Genomic DNA, 24407 nt, shown 5'->3' with positions numbered 1-24407 from the left:
AAAAAAAAAACTTTATATATTTTGTCTTCCGATTAATGAGCTGGCGCTGATCCGAAGAAAATAAGAATGTAGATAATTTTATTTCCTGTCGATTTTTAAATATTTTGTTTGTATATATATTTGGGGTAGTTTAATATTTTAAAATTCAATGATTTTTAGACATCCCCAATCTTATTAGAGATTTCACCCAAATTAGATTTACAACATATTACATATTCATATATCTACACTTGTCTATTATCTTATTCATTTTCTTTTTTATTGTGGCTACAAATAAAGTAGTCATTGCTAATACTAGACATTTATTTTACCATAAGTTTAGTAAGTTATTTATTCAAATGATTTTAAAATATACATTTGTATTTTTATATATTTAAATATATTATTTATTATTTATTTTACTATACAATAAATATATTATTATTAAATTTGGTTCATTCATATATAAGACGTATATATATGACATACCTTATATTTTCACTTTTTTCTCGAATTTAATAAAAACCCTTTTTCTTAATATTTCTAAAACAAACAAATGAATAAATATCCCTAATTATTTTTTTTCTAAAACTAAGTTTAAGGACTATCTTCGGATAGGCTCTGAGGGATGCCTAATACCTTCCCCTCGAGTAACTAAAACCCTTGCTTAGAATCTCACAGGTTTCGCAAATCAAAACAGAGTTTACATTTATAATGGTTTTCCTAATATTTTCCTTAAAATTAGGTGGCGACTCTAAACAAACAATTTCAAAATCAGAGTCATAGCCATTTTTATGTTGTGAACTATTTCGATCCCGTTTGAAAATAGGGTGCGACACAAGGGCTCCTATGTTGGCACATAGTTAATGAGACAAGGGATTGCTATTAGGATTTCCTTACCGAATCTCACCTCAATGCCTCATTCGGTGCTAAGTCAATCCCACAGAATAATTTAATACTTCAAAATATTCATAGCATATAATTTGAGAATTCAAACATCATATTCGGTAGAATAGCTCATTAAAACATTTGATAATTCAAATATACAAGAATTGTCCTTATTGCATAAAGAATCCATCATTCATATCATTTCATCATTCTTTCATTTCATAAGACTCCCTTTTTTATCATAGATATTGCTTTCATAAATATTTATTTGGAGTCAAAGCTTTCAAGTCAAACTTTATTAAAATATAGTAAAACTAGGTGGATTCAAATCACTTCAACTTGAAAATATGTATGTAAATAAATATACATAAATACTTTGAAATCCATTAATTAAAAATCATGCTTTAAACAACCCACCATGAATTTCAAGAACCTTTAAATAGATAAATAGAGGAATTACTTGCAAACCATCAATTCATACATATGAAGTTATGTTGCATCAAAATAGATCAATAATCATTAGTTTAACCATAATTCATACTATTAAGTAAAAATAAGAATTTACCATAAGAAAATATTACTTGAAATCAAAAGACTTAATTGAAAGAGTTTTTGGACTACATGGGTGAAAGAACCCATGAATAAACACCCACATAACTTAGAGTAGAGCTAAAAAAATACATATAATGTATCATATAATCAAAATAATTTAGACATGAGAGTGGAAGGAATACTCTCATTGAAGCCTTACATACCTGGAGACCGAAGCTTTAGTTGCTACCGAAAGACTTAATGAACACTCTTGAGTCCTAGCTTCTCTCCTCACCGGAATGTTTTGTGTACTATCCGGAGTATATGAATCATCGAAATAGTATTTCTTCACTACTAAGAACTAAAACTATATTTGAGAATGTGTAAAGAAGTGTATAGAGAGAAGATTTGCTTGAGAAAGCTTGATGAATAAAATGAGGAAATAAGGTGGATATTTATAGGTGGGAAAGAGGACCTAACAATAAATAAAATAATTATAAAGAAAAATCTAAAAATTTAGTGGAATATATTGATGTCATGGATGATGTTAAATGGAGGACAATTTATGTCATGAGTGATGTCAAATGTATTTAGATCTTTCTATGGTATGTGAAATGAGTTATCTTTGACAGAATACTCTTTTTGGGAGCTGCGTTTGAATAAAATAAATTCCTTATTAGGATTTGGTGTCTTCATAAGAATTGTAGATATGGAAGTCTAGTTTCATATCATTCAAGAATCAACCAATTTGGATAAACCTACAGTGAGATATGATTTTTCTTCTATAAACACTCATTTCCGTCACAGCATCCTACCTTACAAAAATTAATTTATTTGACCTACTTAACCTCCGAATCTTAAAATATGGTCTTCATAAAAGTTGTAGGTAATGATCTTGTGGTTACTCAAAAATTTGAATCACTCAATTTGGATATTCCTATGAAAAGTTATGCCCAAAATATAGAGGCTATATCATGTTTAAGCGAAAATTGAAACATCGTATACAACGTTTTTAGGGAATGTTACAGTTTATATCAATTTTGTCAAGTGACAACATCCAATATTAAATGGATGATATTTTCTAGTGTCTAGATTGCAAGTCAAATGAGCTTTACATTTACCAAGATGCATTATTCCATTTTTCAGTTGATAAATATTTCTACACCAGTATGCTTTAATAGACTGTATAATTTAGATCCTCATAATCTTTTACAATATTGCGCACTATTGTATCAAGATATCATCGACGATATATCATAACTTATTAAGATCTCATCACGTCATTATTTTTTGGTATCTACCCCTCTCATGAGGTTTCATGAAGTGTTATGTCGTAGGCTCTTCAAGAACACATTACCTCATCATTATGATCATCTTAATCAGTTGTTGCTCCTCTTTTTTAAGAATTATTTTATTTAGAATCGATTGGTCTATCATACTTCATGCACGTCATAGACTCTGTCCTTCAAGTACATTCAATAGGAGCATTTTCAACTCTTGGTTGCTTTTTATCTCCCTCTTATGTTAGACAAACTAACATACTACCCATTCTATTTTGGGGAATCCATCTTTGTACATCATGGTATATTTATTAATCATATACCGCACATCAACATTATTAGATGGAAATTATATGGTCCCTGACCATAAATCAATTGAGAGGAAAATTGATCGTAATTTATTGGTCTGATGCGCACAATTACTTTTGTATGCAATATATTATATTTCAGACCATGAAGCTTTGTTCTCATAAGCAATGATTGACTATTTATCCGAAGCATTTAATGTCACATCAGCTTGGATATTTATCAATGTTATCAAGATGAATTATCTTGATTACATATTCTGAAAGTTGTGTTCTTAACTCAATTATTTTGCATAAACAATTTTGCGAATGTCAAACTGCAGGTTGACAATAAACACACATGTCATCATCTTATTGATGCATCTCTTTATCATATCACATGACAAGTGAACGGGCCCATATTCACCTTTTATACTTTTCAGAATTTTGGGGATTCAATCCCAACATTAGCTAATCCAATTAACTTATCATGAGAACAAGCAATATAAAGATTTTTTAAAGAACCTTCTAGTTCTTTAGTATATGTCTATTAGTCAGTATGCACATCTTCGGAATGGCCAAATCATTCATGTCAATTATCTGCACTAGTAAACTCCAAGTTTACCATGACATGTGCTATTTCCTTGAGTAAATTTAAAATTTACTACTATATGAGCAAATTTTCGATTCATTACTCCGAGAGTAATTTCAGATTTATTTCTTCTCAATTACTCTACCTCTTTTGGAGGTGAATCGTGATTCCATCACGATAAAGTAATGTCCATATTGACAAGCTTTACTGAATATTATCACATTCACTTCAGAGAACAGATCTGTATCTATAGCATTTCTCAAAAGTTCTCATTCTTCATGAATGGAACACAATCATCTAAGCATATCAAATTATGATAGCTTAATACCTCATTCCATGTTCATGTGCATTTAATCACTTGTCTTCTTTCAGACATATTATGCACTGCTATCACATTCACATCAAAGAATAAAGCAAATTCAATGGAATAGGTTTCATGATTTTTCACCAAAAGCATATAATTTTGCTTTAACCATCATTATAGTGCATTGGGACTTAAACCCAATATCTTATCCATATAAAGGCTTGTTATGCTATAAATCGATCGGGATTTGAACCCAATATCTTATGATCAAGGTACATTGAGATTTTAATATGATGTCTTATTCTTTTGATGCGATAGGACTTGAATCTATCATATTACCCTCAATTGAGACTCAAGCTCAAGCCTTTAATAATATTATACCACATCTTTGGACAGTGAGGAAGAAATTGCGATGAAAAACTTTATCATGGATCCACAGTAACAGAGCATATATAGTACCTCTGTTTTTCTCGCTAATTCCACTGTGGTATTATGTGAAATATTATAAAGTTTATTAGTTACTCCAATAAGGAAATCAAGTGAATATTAAAAAGAAAGATTCTTACCTGACATCTTGCTTTCTCCGTAACTTTGTAATACTAAGTAATTCAATATATTCAGAGATTCATTCTTACCTCACATTAGAACTTTCATATGTCAGAACCTCTTCAAAAATTAAATCCAACTAAATTGAATAATTTCACGGATAGTAGTACTATTGTGGCTACAACTTTAAATGAAATTCAAAATAAAACTCGTGCTATAACGTGTTATGAAACTATATAAATAAGAAGAAGGAGAAAGTAGAGAGAAAAGACCTTTTATTTTTCTTGAGAGATATTTTAGAGTAAATGATAATAAAAAAAAAATTGACTTGATCTCTAAGTTAGGATTTCACTATAATACAAATATGTTTATAATACTTTTATATTTTTTTTGGAGAATTTGTATTATTACTATACAATCCACATAAGGTAAAGTGAGTAATGGAAATATATGAATCCCCTCAACCAATAAATGAAAAAGACATACTTAATATTTTGGAGAAATAAGCAATGATAAATATTTTTGGTCTTATTTTCTGTTGGTTGGACCTTTCTCATGTGTTATACGAAAAAAAAAAAAAAAAAAAAGCAGACTGAAAGTGCTCTTGGTAGATAGATACAGTACATAATAATAACTCTTTTCCCATCTGTCTCAGAAACCGCAGAAAAACCTTTCTTTTCAAACAAGCAAAAAGAGAAGAAGAAGTAAACGCCTCGTCACCGGAAAATCACTTAGGTTTCGCCGTTAAGTTGATCGTGTTTACTTGGAAGAATCGGCCATGGAGGATCATCTTCAGATTTCTCCGGCCGGGGTAAAGGCGAGTCCAGGAAAAGAGCAACGAGCCGCTGGATATGGAATACTTCTTCAGATCTCGATGCTTGTACTATCCTTTGTTATTGGACATGTGCTTCGTCGTCGTCGTTTCTATTATATTCCTGAAGCAAGTGCCTCTCTTTTGATTGGTATTCACTTCTCTTTTTCTTTAATTTTCTATTTAGGTTATTCATCTCAAAATGCCAATGTGAAGTATTATTGTTCAATTTTCGGTCTTTTTTTGCATTTCAAATTTCCCCTTTTTCTCTTCTCGGTCAATACAAATATGAGTAGCATTTTCCATAGCACACTTCTGGATATTGTCCAATTCATCCCCCTTTTTGGCATTTTCAAATGCCAATATGAACATGTTTGCCATGGCATTTTCAAATCGAGGTACCCTTCAGCTGGAATTTGCTGGGAACTTCGTTGGACGAGTTTACCTTTGTTGTTGTGAGTAATCGTTTTACAACACAGTGGAAGTAAAATATCCATACAGGTGTTATTAACTAGTTGGGAGTTTAGTCATCGTTGATGCGTTTAGATTACACCTAGGAGTCTGGTTAGTTTGTTTAGATCATTGCATGTTTAGTTTGGTCTTGAGCTTTAGAGAAACCTTAAATTGAGTATTAGAATGAAATGCTCACATAGCTGAAACCCAACTAGTTTGGGAGTGTGACATTTTTATTTTGTTGATGTTGGTAATAGTGCACTAATCTAATGAGTGATAAAATGCAATTTGAGTACTGTTTTTTCAAGCTTGTTCAGCATTTTCCATTGACTTGACCAACTGAGGTACCCTTTAGCTTGGGGCATACTGAAACCTATGTTGCTTGGATTTTCTTTGCGGCAGGTTTGATTGTTGGTGGATTCGCTAATGTTTCAAATACAGAAGCAAGCAGTAGGTAGTTCATTGAATTTTCATCACCATTTAGTTCTTGAAGATTTTATTTGTTTCTACAGGTTTGTTTTACTGGACTTTGACTCTTCCTTTTTCACTTCTTACTTGGCAGGGCATGGTTTAACTTCCATGAAGAGTTTTTCTTCCTCTTTTTACTGCCACCGATCATATTATATCCACATTTAAATTCTTTCCAGTAGAAATTTTTCTATTGTTTTTGTTCCATGTACTGTAGTTAAATGTTCAGCTTATTTTGGTATTTATGAACAAAAGTTCTTTTCCTTGACCTTCTTTGCTTACTCAGTCAGGATTTAGTCTATCACCTGTAAGTTTTCTTCTATTGGTACTTACTAGATATGCAACCTGCTTTTTTTTTTTGCATTGCTAACATCATGGATTTACTGATGCTGTAAGCAGAAACCATTCTTTTCAAACTTTGGAGCAATTATCACTTTTGCTATTGTAGGAACTTTCATTGCTTCTTTTGTTACTGCTGTTCTGGTGTAAGTATTGCTTATGTCTATGATTTTCTTAGTACTATCAGTTTCACTCTTCATATAATTGATTATTGTGAATGCAAATTTTTGCAGTTACCTTGGTGGAGTTACGTATCTCATGTATAGACTTCCATTTGTAGAGTGTCTGATGTTTGGAGCTCTTATATCGGCAACTGATCCTGTCACTGTTCTGTCTATTTTTCAGGTTAGTCTTTTTTTTTATTGGCGTTCTTTTTAGTTTCAATCTATTGCTTTGCTTCCTGTATTAGACTAGTCACTTTAGACCATCTTGTCTTTTTTATTTTTATGTTTGTTCGGTTTGGTACAATTTACCACATATGTTAACACATACAATCAGTAAAAAGAATCCTTCCATTATGAAAAAGGCGACCTTTTTGGTGACATCTTCACTGTTTGCATGATAATGTCATTGATCATGTTAGCGCTTAAATTCTGTGTATATGAATGCCAGGAACAATAGAGACAGAAGACTGGCTGGGTAAGGAGTATGAGATATGTTAGATCAGTATACTAAGTGTCATGAATCAAAACAAGAGGGTTGTGATAGGCACTTGTGACAGATCTATCACAGTACATTCACTATCATCAAATAGTGAACATCAGTGACCAACCTGTCTAAACCCCACGGAAAGCACCACTAGCTACCTATTCAAGTAGCTAAAGACAATATAGAGAAATTTAAAGTATAAGCTATTTTCATATATGTGGAGAACTTTCCCATACATGTTCTGCTCTTGAGTTGGATAAGGATTAGCAAGGTAGACTACTTGCAATTTAGGTCAGGTTCCATCAGACCATCACTACCTTAAAAAAGAACTAGTTGTTTCATTGTTATAATCTTCTCTTTCAGCTTCCTTCCATTTGTTGGTTGAAATTATTTGCATGAAGCCAATTTAGTGGGTTTAGGTAGTATATCTGATAGCATTGACAGAAAAATATCTTGTGTTTGACAGAATGCTTGGAAATTATGTTGGTTAATAGAGTAGACTTGAGTTTGTACTTCCACATGACTGCTCTTTGGGTATTTTAGATGCTGCTGCGGCACAGCTATAAGTTATGCGTTTATCATAAACCAGACATATATACAACAACAGTAAAAAAATAACTCCCCAATCCCAAACATGTTGGATCGACTATAAGAATCCTCATTAACTATGTCGCTCCATTTAAGCTCATCTCAGGCAAATAAACTAGGATATATAATCCGAAAAATCGAATAGGCTATACCTCGTTGAGGGAGCTATGCAAATTGAAGAGGAGAGGCACAGTTACTGAAGAAAACTCAATATTGACAAGACATGACTTTGAAACCTTGTGGTTTCAATAGAAAAGATGTAAGAGTGTAACATTGGAGAAAGGAAAGAGGGAGAAGATGTTTGGTTTTGTCCTGGTCTATCACCACTCTCTGTCATTGGAGGTTGAATATCAGATCTGTTGGGTATCTTCATTTATTTTTTGGTAATCAATCCCTTTGCCAACTTATGTGGCTTTTCAAAATTTTCAAATTGATATAGGTAGGTCTACTGTTTCATCATTGGCTAAGCTTTGCTGTCCTTTTCGTTGAACGAGTTCTTTTCTTTGGCATGATTGTAGGAGCTTGGCACTGACGTGAACCTATATGCTTTAGTGTTTGGGGAATCTGTTTTAAATGATGCAGTAAGTCCTACTCATTCTTTTATATGAAAGGTTTTCACGATGTCAATTACTTGATTCCTATATATTGGGAGTTTAAGCTGTGTATATGTATTGTTTATCAAAAAAAAGTTATGGATTTGTATCTTGTGTATTTATTTCTTTGTTTTTCTTTGTATGCTGCACACTTGGAAGATGGCAATTTCCTTGTACAGGTTAGTATACGTGTGCTTAATTGTTGCATTGGTATTGATATTCAAGGAGCATCTGCACATACAAATAGATCCAGATGGATTGATAATCAAGCACTGGATTGTTTTGTAGGACAATGTCACTGGTCAGAAGCCACATGTCAACTGATCAGAATTACTTCATGATAACCATCCGATTTGTTGAAACTTTTATGGGCTCCCTGTCAGCTGGTTAGTATTTTGGACTGTTTAGTTTTTTATTCTCATAATTTTTTTTCTCAGTGAAAGCTAATGTTGGCATAAGAAAGAGAAGGTCAAGCAGGTGTCGTTTTAAAGGGAAAAAAAGTTTTTAAATTATTCAAATTATGTGATTTTCTGGAAAATCCTGAGAGGATGCTCTCTTTTCAAGCAGTCTGAATATATTTCAGTTGTAACTTCTGGAGCCCAGAAATTTATCGATGGAAAAAAAAGGGAACTGGTGGAGTCAGTATCCATATGCTTTTGTTCTATAAGAGCACGATTGTTTCTCAATAGTTTGACTTGATTTTTTTTTTCAAATCAACTAACAACTTACTGCTCTGATTCTACAGGTGTTGGAGTTGGATTTGTTTCTGCTTTGATATCCTTCAATGTTTTACTTTCTTCCAGCAGTGTATCTTTCTCGCAGTTTGCATGCACAGAAAAAATGAACCAGGAAGTGTCACCTCCTTAATGATGTCTAACCAAAATTTGTAGGTCTTCTAAAGATTATGGTGCCTCTATAATCACTAACTTTTCGAGGCACCATGATTCTTATTTAATAAGTTTATGGTTGTATTATATTTAGTATATTTGTTTACCTTTATATTCTGCACAGTCAAACAGAAATGAAGGTTATCTTCTTCTGATTCTCTCAGCCTTTATTTGGTCTTTTCATTCTTCTTTTTTTTTCGTTGTCCACTTCCTTTACTCTTCAAATTATGAAATGTGCATTTGATGCTTTCTAGCTCATAAAATGTTGTGGTGCCTTGACTTTACACACCTTTTCAAATATGCTGACTTGGATATTGACAAGTAAGTCAAGCATTTTGTAGTTTTCTGCACCATCTGCTTCTGACTGATGATATTGATGGCGTTTCTGCTAATTCTGTTGTCAGCCTTCAGAACTTGGAGAGCTGTTTGTTTGTCCTCTTTCCATATTTCTCGTAAGTAACTACATCAGATTCTCACTTTTTTACATTCGATCTTGGTTTTGTGCCTAACATGTATTTTATCATGAACCATCATCTTCCAGATATATGCTAGCAGAGGGACTTGGTCTCTCTGGCATAGTGTCTATATTGTTCACTGGAGTTGTAAGTTCTCATCTGCATTTTCTCTTCTTTTTTTTTTTTTCATTTTCTCTTCCTACTATATGTGCTTAGTACTTCTGGATTGTCTTGTAGGTTATGAAGCGCTATACGTACCCGAATTTATCAGAAAGTTCACAGCGATTCGTGTCGGCGTTTTTTCATTTGATATCATCATTGGCTGAAACTTTTGTGTAAGTCGGGCATTCCAGTTTTTGAGGATTTGTGATATTTTGTACTTCCCATTTTTGTTAAATAACTTCAGTAAGTTCTTGTTTTTGTTTAATGTGCAGATTTATATATATGGGATTTGATATTGCAATGGAAAAACATAGTTGGTCCCATGTGGGATTTATCTTCTTCTCAATTGTATCCTTAACATGTAGTCTTCTTTATATATTGTAACTCGTTCCTTGATGTTATTGTGAATCAAACGTTCTTCCTTTAACTTCTTGTTCGCCCCAGCTGTTCATTGTGATTGCGAGGTATGTTTGTTACTCTGTTTTTTTGTTCTCTGGGATTACACTTGGTTGCACAATTTTATCCCAAGCTCATTGTACCAATGCCTATGTTGCTCTGTGTTTTCCCCGTATTTTGCATTAAATTATGGATGGAATGATCTCAAGGTAGTAAATCCATAATTGCTAATCTTTTCCTCTCTTTCATAAGGGCTGCCAATGTGTTTGGTTGTGCATATTTGGTGAATCTTGTGCGACCGTCACACCAGAAGATACCAGCAAAACATCAAAAAGCACTCTGGTACAGTGGTAAGTGGTGAAGAAATTATTTTTTCAGTCTATGTTTTGGCTTTTCCGATTTTATTTGAGCTCATTATTATTGTGGATGTCAAGGACTTCGAGGCGCTATGGCTTTTGCCCTTGCTTTGCAGTCAGTCCACGATCTTCCTGAAGGTCATGGTCAGACAATATTCACTGCTACCACTGCCATTGTTGTATTAACGGTAGGCAAACTTACTCGAGTTATGATTTAATTTCATTGATGGCCTAATGAATGAACGAACCTTCCTGAAATCAAGCAGCAAAGAGAAACTAATTGAAATAAGCTGACTCTACTGTGGGTGAGAGAAACTGTTGATAGGATGAGTACGTAGATGCGAACAGTGAAGTCAGAGTAGCAGCTGCAAAAATTTCCTCCTTTGCTAATTGCAAGCATTAGAGTTGCTGGTCAAAAACTTCTATTGTGCGTCTTTTAATAAATGAAATAGGGTAAAAAAATATTCTAGCATCAAGTAATTGCTAGGCCTATTCATCACCAAATAATAAAAGCTCAGTTCTTTTACTGCACGTAATGAACTGAGAGATTCTATTAGTAGACTTGTATCATGTATATCAGTCTCCCCATTTCATAATGCTAGCAAAAATATACATCTAAATTTAGTCTAAGGATGCACTAGTTCTTCCTCAAAAAGTTCTCTGGTTCCACTCTTTCCATATCATCCACCAAATGGCTGCAGGGATGATATTCGGTGTTCCATATCTTCTATTCTGCTTTCCTATGCTCTCCTGAAACCAACACAGCTCTTTGGTACTTCTTGGCATGCACCACTTAAGTTCTAGTTGGTTCAGCATCATGTCCCAATAATTTCTTGTCTGTCTGCAGTGGACGAATAGATAATTCGTGGGCCATTGATAAAGAATCGATGGAAAACCACTCATATCCTAACTCAAAAGGCACATCTATTACATATAACAATTCCTCTCCTTTGTGAGTTTTGTGTTGGACATGCTTCAGTGCTACTTGTCATATGAAAGATTCCCCTCAGAGAAGTTCTCTATTTTTTCCAAATAAGCTTCCATGGTCAACCAGCATTTGCGTTGCTGGACAAAAACCTGTATGCTGAACTGTGAAATGGCTTTTTCTGCTCTACATATCAAGTAGTCTGGAATGCCTGTGTTATTTGAGTGTTGCTGATGTGCTGGGGTAGTTGGCATTTGCTCTCTAGTTCACAATCATTGCAGTGTCTCCTGGTTGGGGTGTCCTGCCCTTTTGTTAGCTATATTCTGCAATTTCAGCTGTTGGGTGCCACCAGCCTGAAAATTTCAGGGTACTGTTTCTTTAGGGGGGACAATGGCCTATCCATGCCTCAAGACGAAAATGTATTTTCTTGTCATCTCTTACTTTAAACTCTTTGCTACCTGTAAGCTTCTCCCATAATTGTCTAATCTGTAAGACATGTTTACTTAGTCATCCATCGGTCTCCCATTTCATATTTTGCTTTTACCACTCCTCTCCAGAGAACTCCTTTTGGTAAATCTCCATAGCCAATTAAACAGAAGAATTTGGTTGTGTAATCCTTGATGCCTTTATTCCCAGCCCCCTTACTTTTCTGGCTTCCCTGGTAGTATTCTCTTCTCCCTGTTGCCCTGCTATAAAAATCCCCCCCCCCCTCATCAGCTTTTTCACTACCTTTTTAAGCATTGAGAACATGGACATGGTGCAAGTTGGCAGCACATCCAGCACAGATATATGAACACCAATCTGTCTCCACAAATATTTTTATTTCCAATTCGCCAATTTCCTTTCACATTTTTCCAAGACTCTTACTCAAATATTTTCAACCCTTAAGCCCATTTTTATTTTCCTTGGTGATGGATGCATTGATGTGACAAATTCAAGGTGAGGTGCTGTAGTGTATGTTATTTGCAGATGACAGTTTTAATTGATGAGACTTTTTTTTGAGATTGGTAACTGTTTCTATTTCTGTAAATCATTACATGGCTTGTACTGAAAACCATATTTACGTAATGAACTCTAAAGGCACTGTCCTATCCCTATAATGAGTCTAAAACATCAATGATAGAGATAGTGTCATTAGAGTAAATCTGATTACACCAAAAGCACAAATTAGAATACAATTCAGTTTTACTTCCTGCATATTACTCTCCCTATTCTCAAAAACTCAGAGATTTCTCTCTTTCCAAATAGTCCACCAAATAGTAGCAGGAATGATTCTCCAGTTGCTTTTGTTCGTTGCTTGTAATCCTGCTTCTTCCCAGCTGTATAAGGCCTCTGCAATTCTACCAGACATGGCCCATGAGATGTTTTGAGCCTTAGAAATAGACTTCACAATTGGCCAGTGACCTTGCATCGGATGAACAAGTGATTGATTGTTTCTGACGTTTCTCCACAAAAAAAACATCTTGAACATAGTGAAAACCCCCTCTTCATCAAATTCTCCTGTGTCAACACAACTTTCTTAGCCAGTAACCACACAAAACTGGCCACTTTGTGTGGGATCTTGGCCTTCCAGATGTGTTTCCAGGGCCATTTGGGTGCCAGCATAATAGGGTGGTTCAACTTCCTATATGCTACACTTACTTTAAAAGCCCTTTTACAGTTCCCCAACCACTGCAATATGTCCTTCCCTGTCTCCAAGCCATTTAATTGTTCAATGATGCTGAAGAATTCTGCAACTCTTTTAATTTCCCAATCATTGAGGTGCCTTCTAAATACAATATTCCACCCATGAGGGGGTCCATAGTTCAGCTATTGTACTCTGTTGCTGAAAAACCATATTATGTATATTTGGGAAGAGTGTCTCCAGATTTCCTGCCTCATGCCAATCCTCCTTCCAAAATCTAGTTTTAGTGCCATCTACCATTTTAATCATGGTGTTTGGTTTGAATTCATTCCACAGTGATCTGGTAGATTTCCATAAACTAGCACAATACAGAGCGGTAACTTCCTTTGTCATCAAATTGTCACTTTCCTCATATTTTGCTTTTATGACTGTGCCCCATAAATTCTGATTGTCATTGGAGTACCTATAAAGCCACCTCATTCTCAGAGCTTTACTTTGATTCTTCAGATTCTTTATCCCCAAATTCCCAACTCTCTTATTAGTAATCACTTTTTCCCATTTGACTAAGTGATACCCCTTCTTTTCCTTGTTGCCTTGCCACAAAAACTTTCTCCTGATGCTATCCAACCTATTAATTACTCCTGTCTAGCAGGAAATAAAGACATCATATATGTTGGAAGTGCATCTGGCACAGAGGTGATCCTAGTCGGTCTTTCTCCAAGTGAGGGGTACTGAGACTTCCACCTTGCTAGTTTCATCTTACACTTCTCAATCATCCCATTCCAAATTTCCAAGGAATTGGATCGGGCCCCTAAAGGCATACCCAAATGAGTAGTTGGAAGAGCACCTACTTCAACCCAAAGAATTAATTTCAGATTCCTCATATTTGTCACTTCATTAACTGGATAGAAGAAGCTTTTCCTTCAGTTAACATGAAGTCCAGATATTCCTTCAAACAAGACCAGAATCAGTCTTAGAATTTTGAGGTTGTTCTCTTCAGCATCACAGAATATTAGGGTATCATTTGCATATTGTAAATGAGTTATCTCTAGGCTTTCCCTTCCAGCTCTAACTACTTCAAAACCTCTTAGCCATCCTTCTCTGTTTGCATTCTTAATCATATTGTTGAGTTCCTCCATGACTAATAGGAAAAGGAAAGGTGATAAAGTATCACCTTGTCTTAAGCCCCTTTGTGCACTAGAAAAACCTACTGGAGAGCCATTTACCAGCACTGAGAAGCTCACTAAAGATATGCAAAATTTAATCCATTGTCTCCATTTGAGGCCAAAACCCATCTTCTCTAACATACCATAAGAAAATCCAGTTGACATGGTCATATGCTTTCTCAATAGCTAATTTGCATAGAATGCCTGGTTTTTCACAGTTAACATGGACTCTATAGCTTCACTAGCTATGAGAACAACATCCATGATCTGCCTCCCCTTAATAAAAGCTAGCTGTCGCGAGTCAACAAGCTTGGACATCACTCTTTTTAGCCTTTTAGTGAGCACTTTTGCGAGGATTTTATGCATGCAGCCTGTCAAACTGATAGTCTAAAGTCCCTTAGTTCTTTTGTACCTTTCTTCTTTGGAATCAGGGCTATGAAGGTAACATTGGAACTTCCTTCAAACCTCTCTTGGTCATAGAAATGCTGAAAAGTCATCATGATGTCACCCTTGACCACTTTCCAACATGTGATGTAGAACCCCATTGTAAAATCATTCGGTCCTGGTGCTTTATTGATTGCACATTGCTTTAAACTTTTCAGAACCTCCTCATCAAAATTTCTTTCTAAAAGAAAGGAAGTTTCAAATATCGTGGGTTTATGATCCAAGGAAATGGGGAGATTGACGAGGATGTCACTCACCGCATTGGTGTAGGGTGAAAGAAATGGAGGCTCACATTTGTAGTCTTGTGTGATAAGAAGGTGCCAAAACTTAAAGGTAAGTTCTACAAAAGTGATAGGTAGACCAACTATGTGTAGGGATGAAGTGCTGGCCAGTCAAAAACTCTCGGCCAAACCCATCGGTGACCCCTTAAAGTTGACACCAAGGTAAGGTAAGGTGTCTAAGTAAAACTTGGTGCCAACTTTAAGGGGCCACCGATGGATTTGGCCGAAACTCTCATGTGTAGAAGTTGAAAGTGCATAAATGAGAATGTTGCGATGAATGTGTGGGCATATTAGGAGAGATAAGATAAGAAATGAGGATATTTGTGATAAGGTAGGAGTGGCTTCAATGGAGAATAAGATGCGGGAAGCGAAACTAAGTTAGTTCGGGCATGTGAAGAGGAGATGTCTGGATGTCCCAGTGCGGAGGTCTGAGGGTGTGCTATGGATGATTTTAGAATAGGTAGTAGCAGACCGAAGAAGTATTGGAAGAGTTGATTAGACAAGACATGACACAATTTTTTGAAATTGGCAATTGTATTCTTCAGCGTTAAGGACATGCTAGGGACCTCCAAAAAGTTGCTAACAAGAAAAAGAGTGGAAAAGGCTAATTACAGTGAACCTAACAAATCTACTAACTACTAATTGTTCTACTTCCTCTATACTTTCCTCTTTACACCAAAAATAAAAGAAGACAATACATTTCTCTTTTACTTTTTGAATGGAATTTGTTTTATTCTCATAACATCTTCCATTTCTCTTCTTCCATATTGCCCACGAAATGCAAGCTAGGGCCTGGGATCATTCTTCACCATTTCTTTTGGCTCTTACTTCCTCCTTTCCTAATCCAACAACTCAGTAGGTCAGCAATGCGTTCTGGCATAATCCAATTGTTGCTTGTGAGTTTCAAGAACATGGACCAAAGTTGGGAAGTGACTTTGCAACTCAAGAATAGGTGATTGTTGGTCTCATCAGTCTCATTGTAGAGAAAACATGAGGATGCTATTTGTTGGCCCTTCTTCTTCAACACGTCTTGCGTGAGACATGCTCTCTTGGCCACCAACCATACAAAACACTTCACCTTGCTTGGTGCCTGACTTGTCCAAATCTGCCTCCACCTTGACAAGACATGGTACAATTACAGCTTATCGAGGACATGACCTTAGATAAAAGGTTGTAGAGGACACATATTAACATAGAAGGTTAGTAGGTAACAGTGTGTTGTTTTGTCTGTCCATACTAGTAGTTGTAGTATTGCTCCTTTAGTTCATAGCCCTCAATATCTATTATTATTTGTTGTCTTGTTCTTCGACTATTATATTATTATGTTGTAGATATTGTCCTATTACTATATGCTATTTCTTGAACTCCTATTACTTCTTTTTTTGTACTGCTTTAGATATTTTTCATTCGAGCCAAGGGTCTATCGGAAATAGCCTCTTAACCTCTTGAGGTAAGGGTAAGGTGTGTGTACACTACCCTCCCTAGACCCACTTTGTGGGATTATATTAGGTATGTTGTTGCATTATATCATTATACGTCGGTATTGCTTATATAGGAAATGAAATGTCCAATATAAAATTTTAGTGAACTTTATACTAGGACTATTTTCTTATTCAAAGTTACCAAATTCCCCTTCTCTAGAATGTTGCTCCATGTCTCTGGTTCTAGTTTTTTGTTGGTTTCTTGTTAAGTTTGTCAATCAATATAGCATTGTTACCACTTGCAAAATAGCGTATATTATTCTTATGCTTGTTTGGCTACTTCATACTAATCATTCATGACATTTATGTATTTGATAGGAATTTATTTCTTCAACATCCACCACAAGGACTTCTTCTCTAAGCCATTAATATCATGTGGATATCTTTCTCCTCTTCATGCAAACTGTGATTAATCTATTTTGCAAAAATATAGCCTCAAGATCTACCGCCTAGCCTAAGTTGGTTCTCTGTCAGCCTCTAATGCTTCCATGTCAATGCTCCAACAGTTTTTCTCAAAGTGTTTCATCGCACGACTCCGAAATTTGCAAACATTTTGAATATCTCCGTTACTCTTATTATTTTGGACAAGTGCTCTTTCTCTAGTCATTTGACATCTTTCCACTCCTTTGATATAACATCAAATAGTTCTACCCCAACCTCTCCAAGGCAATCTTCTTTTGAACTTTCTTTAGGTACCATTTTGTCACGACCCAGAAATTAAGGTCATGATAGCACGTATCCCAACCTCATTTCCATGCGTAAGCCGAAAAGTAAAATCATATGAGCTCCCAAAAAGGAAGTCAGGCTACAATAAATACGATAAAAGGGCAACAACAATGAGTAAATTATCAAAACCTGGTGTCATAAGTGTAAAGAGTATCTAAATACACAACTGAATCTGAATACACAGTTTAAGTCTCTGAATATAGAAAAGACTAAAACACAAGATGGACTAGCGATGATCTGGATCCCAAGATCCCACCACTGAACCAAGAATAGTGTACCCGCTGGAATCAACTACTGCTGAACACCTTGGTTAGTATCTACATCAAAAAGGGACACAGAAGTAGGGGTGAGTACAATAAACATGTATTTACTTAGTAGGTTTTAGCCTACTGAGTATAAGAAATTAATCAAACCTATGAAATAAACTAAGGAACGCTTCCATCTGGATACAGAAAAGTCCAACTCCGGCATCGGTGCCGCCAATTTATATAGAATGGCACGAATAAATTAATACCATAATAACAACTCATAATCACAACTCATAATCACAATTAACCAGATAATTCAAGTATTACAGATATCAATGCAATGCAATGCAATATGATGATGCAATGATGTGATGGTACGGTGGAATCAAGACTATTGCACAGCTTGTTGTATATACCTCCCGAGCTGTGCTACCAAGTAGGACCCATGGGGGTCTCGCAGACCATATACCTCGTCACAATCTCAATGTATCAACTACCTCACCACCTAGCTTGTGGCAAGGACTCATGATACTAATATCTCTTCCACTCGCCACCTACTCGTGGTCAAGGGACCACAATGTATCCACTACCCTGCCGCAAAACTGTCTCGATCAGGGACTCAAGATACAAGAGTTTAAAGGTGTCATATTTTCTTTCTCAAAAAGAATTTCCACAGATCTCAACTTCCCAATGATCAATGATAATATGAATGAGTATGAATGCATTCACATCATATAAGGCATGGAGGTAATTTACAACTCAACATATAATACAAGGTTCAAAGTTCTCAAAACTTAACCTAAACATGATATTCACCCTCAATAGATAGTAATGGGAAGGAAATGCCTCAACCCGAATCTTGCGCATAGCGGGAGCTTTAGTGCACCGGGCTGCCCTTTTAGATAGTAATGGGAAGGAAATGCCTCAAATTAAGTGTTCACCCCTTTCTCAACAATATTTCAATACTCGGGCATGCTCAAAACTCCCAATTCAACCTCTCAGGTGGGCATTGCAAGTCAAATAACCTCTTCACATTTCTAACTCAGTTAAGTCATGGATTACACAGTATCAATCACAAATAAAATATCACATAAGGCCCCCACACGAGCTACACAACACATATAAACCCCCACACGGGCATCACAATATAAATTATCAGTCCCAAACTATACTACTACCCCATCCCAAAGTCTACAACATAGAATTTGACTAATCACCCCAACTCTGCCCCAAGAAGGATAGCCAAACCTACCTCGATAGTCGAAAACGCACTCGAACACCTCTACCGGACAATCAACTCTCGAATTCAATGCCCAGAATAACAATCCACTATCAAGAATGAAATACACGCGTCATAAGGAGTCCCATGACACTCATATTGATAGGCTTCGAAACCGGGGGTAAAACAGTCCAAAAATTAATTAATTTGGAAAAGGGTCAAATCTGGAATTTTATTGAAAAATCACGTTCTACTAGTAATAAGAAACTCATGGTTGAAAAACCCATCAAAATAGAGTACAAAACGAGTTAGAAATCACCATTTTCTTAAATTCAGATTAGGGAAGAAAACAAGGAATTTAGGATTTAAAACTAAAGATTTAGGAGTTGAAATCAGAATATCGATGATGGAATATGAAAGATTTTAGTGAAATATCACTTACCCCACGAAATTACGCGAAGAATCCTTTCCAAAATCGCCCCAACAAGCTCAAGAAACTCAAAAATGGTGGAAATAGGGATTTTCTCAATTAAACACTATTCTATCATCAAAACACTCATCGCGATCGCGAGCAACTTACCTCGCGATCGCGAGGTACTGGAAAAGATCTCATCGTGATCGTGTGGAATGAGTCGCGATCGCGTAGAACAAAAATTGTGCAGGTCGCGATCGTGATTGTGATGAACAAAAATGTCTGCACCAGAAACCAGATCACAGATGAAAGCTAAGTCCAAAAATGCTCTCGGTTAGACCCTCAGAAATCATTCGAGGTCTGATAAACATAAACCGAAAATGCTACTACACTGAATTCGACATTCCGGATTCAATGGAATCGTCAAATTTTCAAAAAGAAGTTGTTTTGACCAAATTACCCTCCCGGACCCCTTATTAGACTAAAACTCAACTTTTGGCCTAAAAACTCAAAACGACTATTAAGGTCCCGGAGCTCTAAGTCAATGTTCAACTAGACCAAACTCGACGTTCTAAACGCAATAGAACTGACAGAAATCTCATTCGAGGTTCGGATCTCAAAACGTTGATCGAAGTCAAACCAATTCATTTAAAACTTCGCTTTTCAACTCAAGGCCTCAAATTCACATATCAACCCCAAATCAGTTTCCGACGACTCTCCTAGAACAAATTCCCCATTTCGGAGCCAACCGAGGGAATTCTGTTCTGAGATTCGTAGCTCCATTTGGTATCGAAAATCACTTTTTCAGCTCTTTAACTCTATAGAACTCAAGAATATGCCCATTTTACTATCTATCAAGACTTTAACACATTCAACCACTCGAACTAAACAAATAATACTCGGGGGCACTAATGATAGGGGTAAAATGGTAATTTTGCGCAAATTTTCGAAAATGACCCTCAAGGTCGTTACACATTTAGACCACAGGTTATGCTAACCTCACATTTTCTTGGTGCTTACTTCTCCCAGCCTAATGATGAGTGTAGCTACAATTTTCATCTTCCACGGATGTATAAAAATCTGTACAGTTCTTATGACCCTCATTTGTGATGTATGTGTTAGATAAAGAAAACAATAGTCTAACATTACACACTGAAAGGCTTCTAAACAAGATCACATTGCACAGTTATTTAGAGAGCTCAGTTGGAAGAAATCAGAGAGAATTATAACGAAAAAGAAAAAGTTGATTAGAAGAAAAGTCAAACTGATGGTGAATGATGTCTTTGTTCTGCTGAATAGGGATGACAATGGGGCGGAGCGGGGTGGGTTGCGGGTTTAAGGTACCAAATAAGAACCCGAAGAAAATTAAATCTTTTTAATTAGTAAAAATCAAGTATATAAACTTTTTATATTAAACTTTGATTTTAATTTTAACTTTCTTTTTAAAAAAATAAATTAAACTAGACGTGTCCAGTGAATTGTTAGTTGTTTAAATGTTAATTAGAAACAGTTAATTAGCGATAAAGAAATAATTATTAAAATGTTAACTAGAAATAGTTAATTAGTTGTTGAGATGTTAATTGGCGAAAAATGAAAAAAAATAATTATGAATTTTATTTTTCATATTAAACTTAATTAAAATGGAAAAATATTTAAAAATTTATGTGGGACGGGTTTATGTGGGGTGGGTCTATATGGGGCGGGGCGGGACGGGACGGGTTGAATATGAAAAAAATTGTCATGCAGGTCGGTTTAAAAAATTTGTGGGTTGAGCTCAACCCGCCCCGCCCCACCCCACCCCATTGCTATCCCTACTGCTGAAGCCGTGCACTCTTACGTTTTCCGGAACTACTGGCCTTCATATAAACTTTTCTCCGGAGATCCTAGTGAAACCCCAAAACATTATATTGCAAAAAGTGGGTTTGACAATTCACATGTGTCATTCTACAATCATAATGTTTCATACTTCAGAGTAAAGTTTGCCAATAGATGGTTTTTCCTAGCATGCACGTAACTGAAACATTACTGCTTCAAAAATATACCAAGTGGAGCATTTACAACGAACTGAAGTTTTGTTGCTTTAGAATATTCCATTTTGATTACAGTTAATCCTTTCTACCTGTTCTTCCTCCACACTGGATGGATGATCTCTTCCACAATGTATGATATAATCTGATCAAATGCCGTCTGGAACTTTACAGGTTTTGATTATTGGAGGATCAACAGGAACCATGCTAGAAGCCTTGGAAGTTGTGGGTGATGGTCAATCTGGCTCCTTAGATGAAGTAATTGCATTAGCCAAGCTATTTCCCAACTTTGTAATAAGTTAGAATGTTTTGCTCAGTGCACTAATTCTTTCTCCTGCTCTTTTCTGACTTCAGACCTTTGAGGGGAGCAATGGATATATAGCTCCTTCTTATAGTGATGAATCTTATGACGGTGAACCGTCATCAGGGAACAGGTTCAGGATGAAACTTAAGGAGTTCCACAAGAGGTAATGCTCTTTTGCTTGTGGCACAATGTTAGTTGTTGGGAGATTTAAATCTTGGTGTCTCAATGTTTTGTTTAGTTTTCCACCCGGTATCTGGTACCTACATTGTCCTCCTTAATGTTATCAAGTCATCCCAGCTAACTAGTGAAGTGGGTAGATCACTGCTGTGAGATACGGGTTGTCTCATCATTTCCTGTCTTTTTAATGCATTTAATTGTTTTCTCCAGTACTACTTCATTCTCAGCATTGGACAAAAACTACCTCACACCATTCTTTACTACTCAAGGTGGAGATGAAGATGAAGGTAATTTGCACATCGTTTACACTTGATAATGTTTTGGTAACTTGATATGAGAATCAGATTGTTTCTGTCAACATGCTAGTTACCATTTACCTACGTTGCTTGTTGTGCTCATTATCTTGTCTAATCATGTATATAGTTACCAACGCGATAAGCTCATGCAATATGACTTAATTTTTTCTGGTACACAGATGAGCCAATAATACACAGGTCCAGAGGAGCCGGTTATGATGGCCACAACTGACTTTCAAATAGCACAATCAAAATTTCAAGATGACAAGATTAGTACAAATCACATTTTGCTGCAAAGATAAAATCAACCTCAAGTATACTCAGCGGACAATGAGTGGCTTGTAAGTATGCATCAATTATGACGAAAAGTTTAGATTCTTTAGGGGGTACAAAGAATAACGGGTGGCAATTCAGTGTAGGAAGTTTAGGATTTAGCATACCTAGCAAAGCAAAATCATCTGATATCCCTTGTATATGAATGTTTAAAGCCAGGAATAGGAACGGGAACAGCACTGCGAGTGGCTTCTATATTCTGAAATGGCGATATGATTCGCTGATCTTTAACTTTTACAAATTAGTGTAAAGTAATTGCATATTCCACTAAGCTTTTAGTGTGTTGCTTCGTGCAGCCTATTTATCAGCTTCACTTTCACAAGCGATGTGGATCATTACTGCCTTGAATAGTCTGTTTTAAGGTTACTGTTAATGAAAAAAAAACAGAAGAAAAATTCAACCATTTTTAGCTGTTACGATATTTGGTTTCCAATGTTTAAGTTGCCAATCTATTTGGGATTTAAACTAGTATGAATGATAGACTAGCTTCTTGGTTTGGAAAATTTTCTAAATGTCATTATTGAAATACTATATTTTGAGTTATAACATGATTTTACAACTTTCAAGTTATAACAGTAAAGAGGTAACAAGTTATAACAATTTTTAAATATAATGTACTAATAAACAGATTAAAGAAAAAGGTAAAGGGATCCCTTGTGATAAGATTTAATATGTTAAAATGCTTAATTTAAATAAATGAAACACAATCTATTAAGGATTGTAATTAAAAATTTATAAATAGTAATTGTACAAAAATTCATTTGTAGGCAATAATATTTAGTTTTAAATACATATATTGGGTGATTTTTATTTATTCTTTTCCTTGCAAAGGGGTTTGCTGTTAGCTCTTTGAGCATATAGTACTAGTGATTTTGGATATGCTATGAGCCTATGACCATGTTGAGGGGTAGAAACTGAGTAGGGGTGTACATAGATCGGTTCGGGGTACATAGCTCGAGTTGGTTCGTTTTTTTCGTTTATCAAATTAAATCAGTTAGGTCGGTTTTTTAAAAATTTATAAAGTGAGTGAAATCATTATATGGGGTTTTCAAAGATGATTAAAAAAATGAACAATGTTCAGAAACATGAATTATGAAAAAGTGTAAGAAATACTCACCTATATGATAAAATATTTACAATTTGTATAAATATAATGTCGATTTTGGCAAAAATCAAACCAAATCAAGTATAATCAAGGTTTCTTTCTCTATCAAATCAAATTACTAATTTTTTCTTCTTCTCAATTGATTTAATTTATCGATTTGGTGTGAGAGATCGGCACTAATACACTTGATAACAGTAATAACCTATAATGAATCTATTATGTGTAAGACTGTCATTGATAAACTAAATTGTAGGTCATTATATCATCTTTATTTAATTATTTTTAAGTGGTAGGTTTAAAATATAAACATTTATAAAAATTTGGTGCTTGTAATTTGTGGAAATTCCATGTCATGTATGGTTTTTAGAGATTAGGTCGATATGGATTTTTGTAGTATATGTGTCATCATGTATCTTGCATGATATCATACATATAAAAAAATCCTACCCAAATCCACTAAATTGCTTCATTTCAAATTATTTTTTAAATAATGTCACGTGGCAGTGTAGGTCTCTCACCTCATTAAATTGAGGTTATCCCCAAATAGAGACAGTCGAAATCAGGGAATAACTCCGACTATGAAGAATATATAATTTGTGTTGGCCAAATTTTTGACGAGTTAAAAGTATTTTTTTTTTCCAAAAAATTATTAGTTACAGAAAATTGATCAAGCATTTAGAAAGAAAATAAAAAGTAAAAATAATTTTAAAAAATTCAAAAGTACCTTGAGAAACATAAATCACTTTTACTATTAATAAAAAGTGCTTTTAAAATTAACTAGTCGTACAAACTATTATTTTCTAAAATCATCTAAAAATAGTTCTAACAAAAACACTTCTTAAAGTAAGTAAAACATGTTATAAATCTACATTGAATAAAGTCGTTCAACTCGCAATATTTTTGCCTAATAAAACTCTTGCATAGGAATTGTACGGTCAAAATAATCCTTTATTATTTGTTAAACAATTATCATGTTATTGTTGAAATTGCTAATTATCTATTAAATCGAGCAATTATTTTAACTTCATATTTTAAAATATAGAAATTAAAATTTGAAAGATAGATTTTAAGAGTTTCTT

General features: G+C 35.0%; 1 protein-coding gene across 1 annotated transcript; it reads left to right on the top strand.

Annotated features, from left to right (window-relative positions):
* The first annotated feature begins 5011 nt into the window (after window positions 1–5011).
* LOC129902933 (sodium/hydrogen exchanger 6-like) lies at window positions 5012–22626 on the top strand. Its single transcript, XM_055978382.1, has 22 exons — window positions 5012–5366; window positions 6071–6122; window positions 6231–6290; window positions 6419–6443; window positions 6536–6621; window positions 6709–6820; window positions 8230–8292; window positions 8464–8483; window positions 8593–8690; window positions 9050–9078; window positions 9481–9512; window positions 9596–9643; window positions 9733–9793; window positions 9884–9981; window positions 10081–10156; window positions 10253–10272; window positions 10457–10554; window positions 10639–10748; window positions 21288–21371; window positions 21468–21580; window positions 21805–21881; window positions 22070–22626. The coding sequence occupies exons 1-22, from the start codon at window positions 5183–5185 to the stop codon at window positions 22120–22122; spliced, it is 1599 nt and encodes a 532-aa protein (XP_055834357.1). The 5' UTR covers window positions 5012–5182; the 3' UTR covers window positions 22123–22626.
* Window positions 22627–24407: the final 1781 nt, after the last annotated feature.

Source organism: Solanum dulcamara, chromosome 1, assembly GCF_947179165.1.
Source record: "Solanum dulcamara chromosome 1, daSolDulc1.2, whole genome shotgun sequence".
Lineage (NCBI taxonomy): Eukaryota > Viridiplantae > Streptophyta > Magnoliopsida > Solanales > Solanaceae > Solanum > Solanum dulcamara.
The sequence above is the reverse complement of the archived record's forward strand: the minus strand, read 5'-3'. Positions and strand labels throughout refer to the sequence as shown.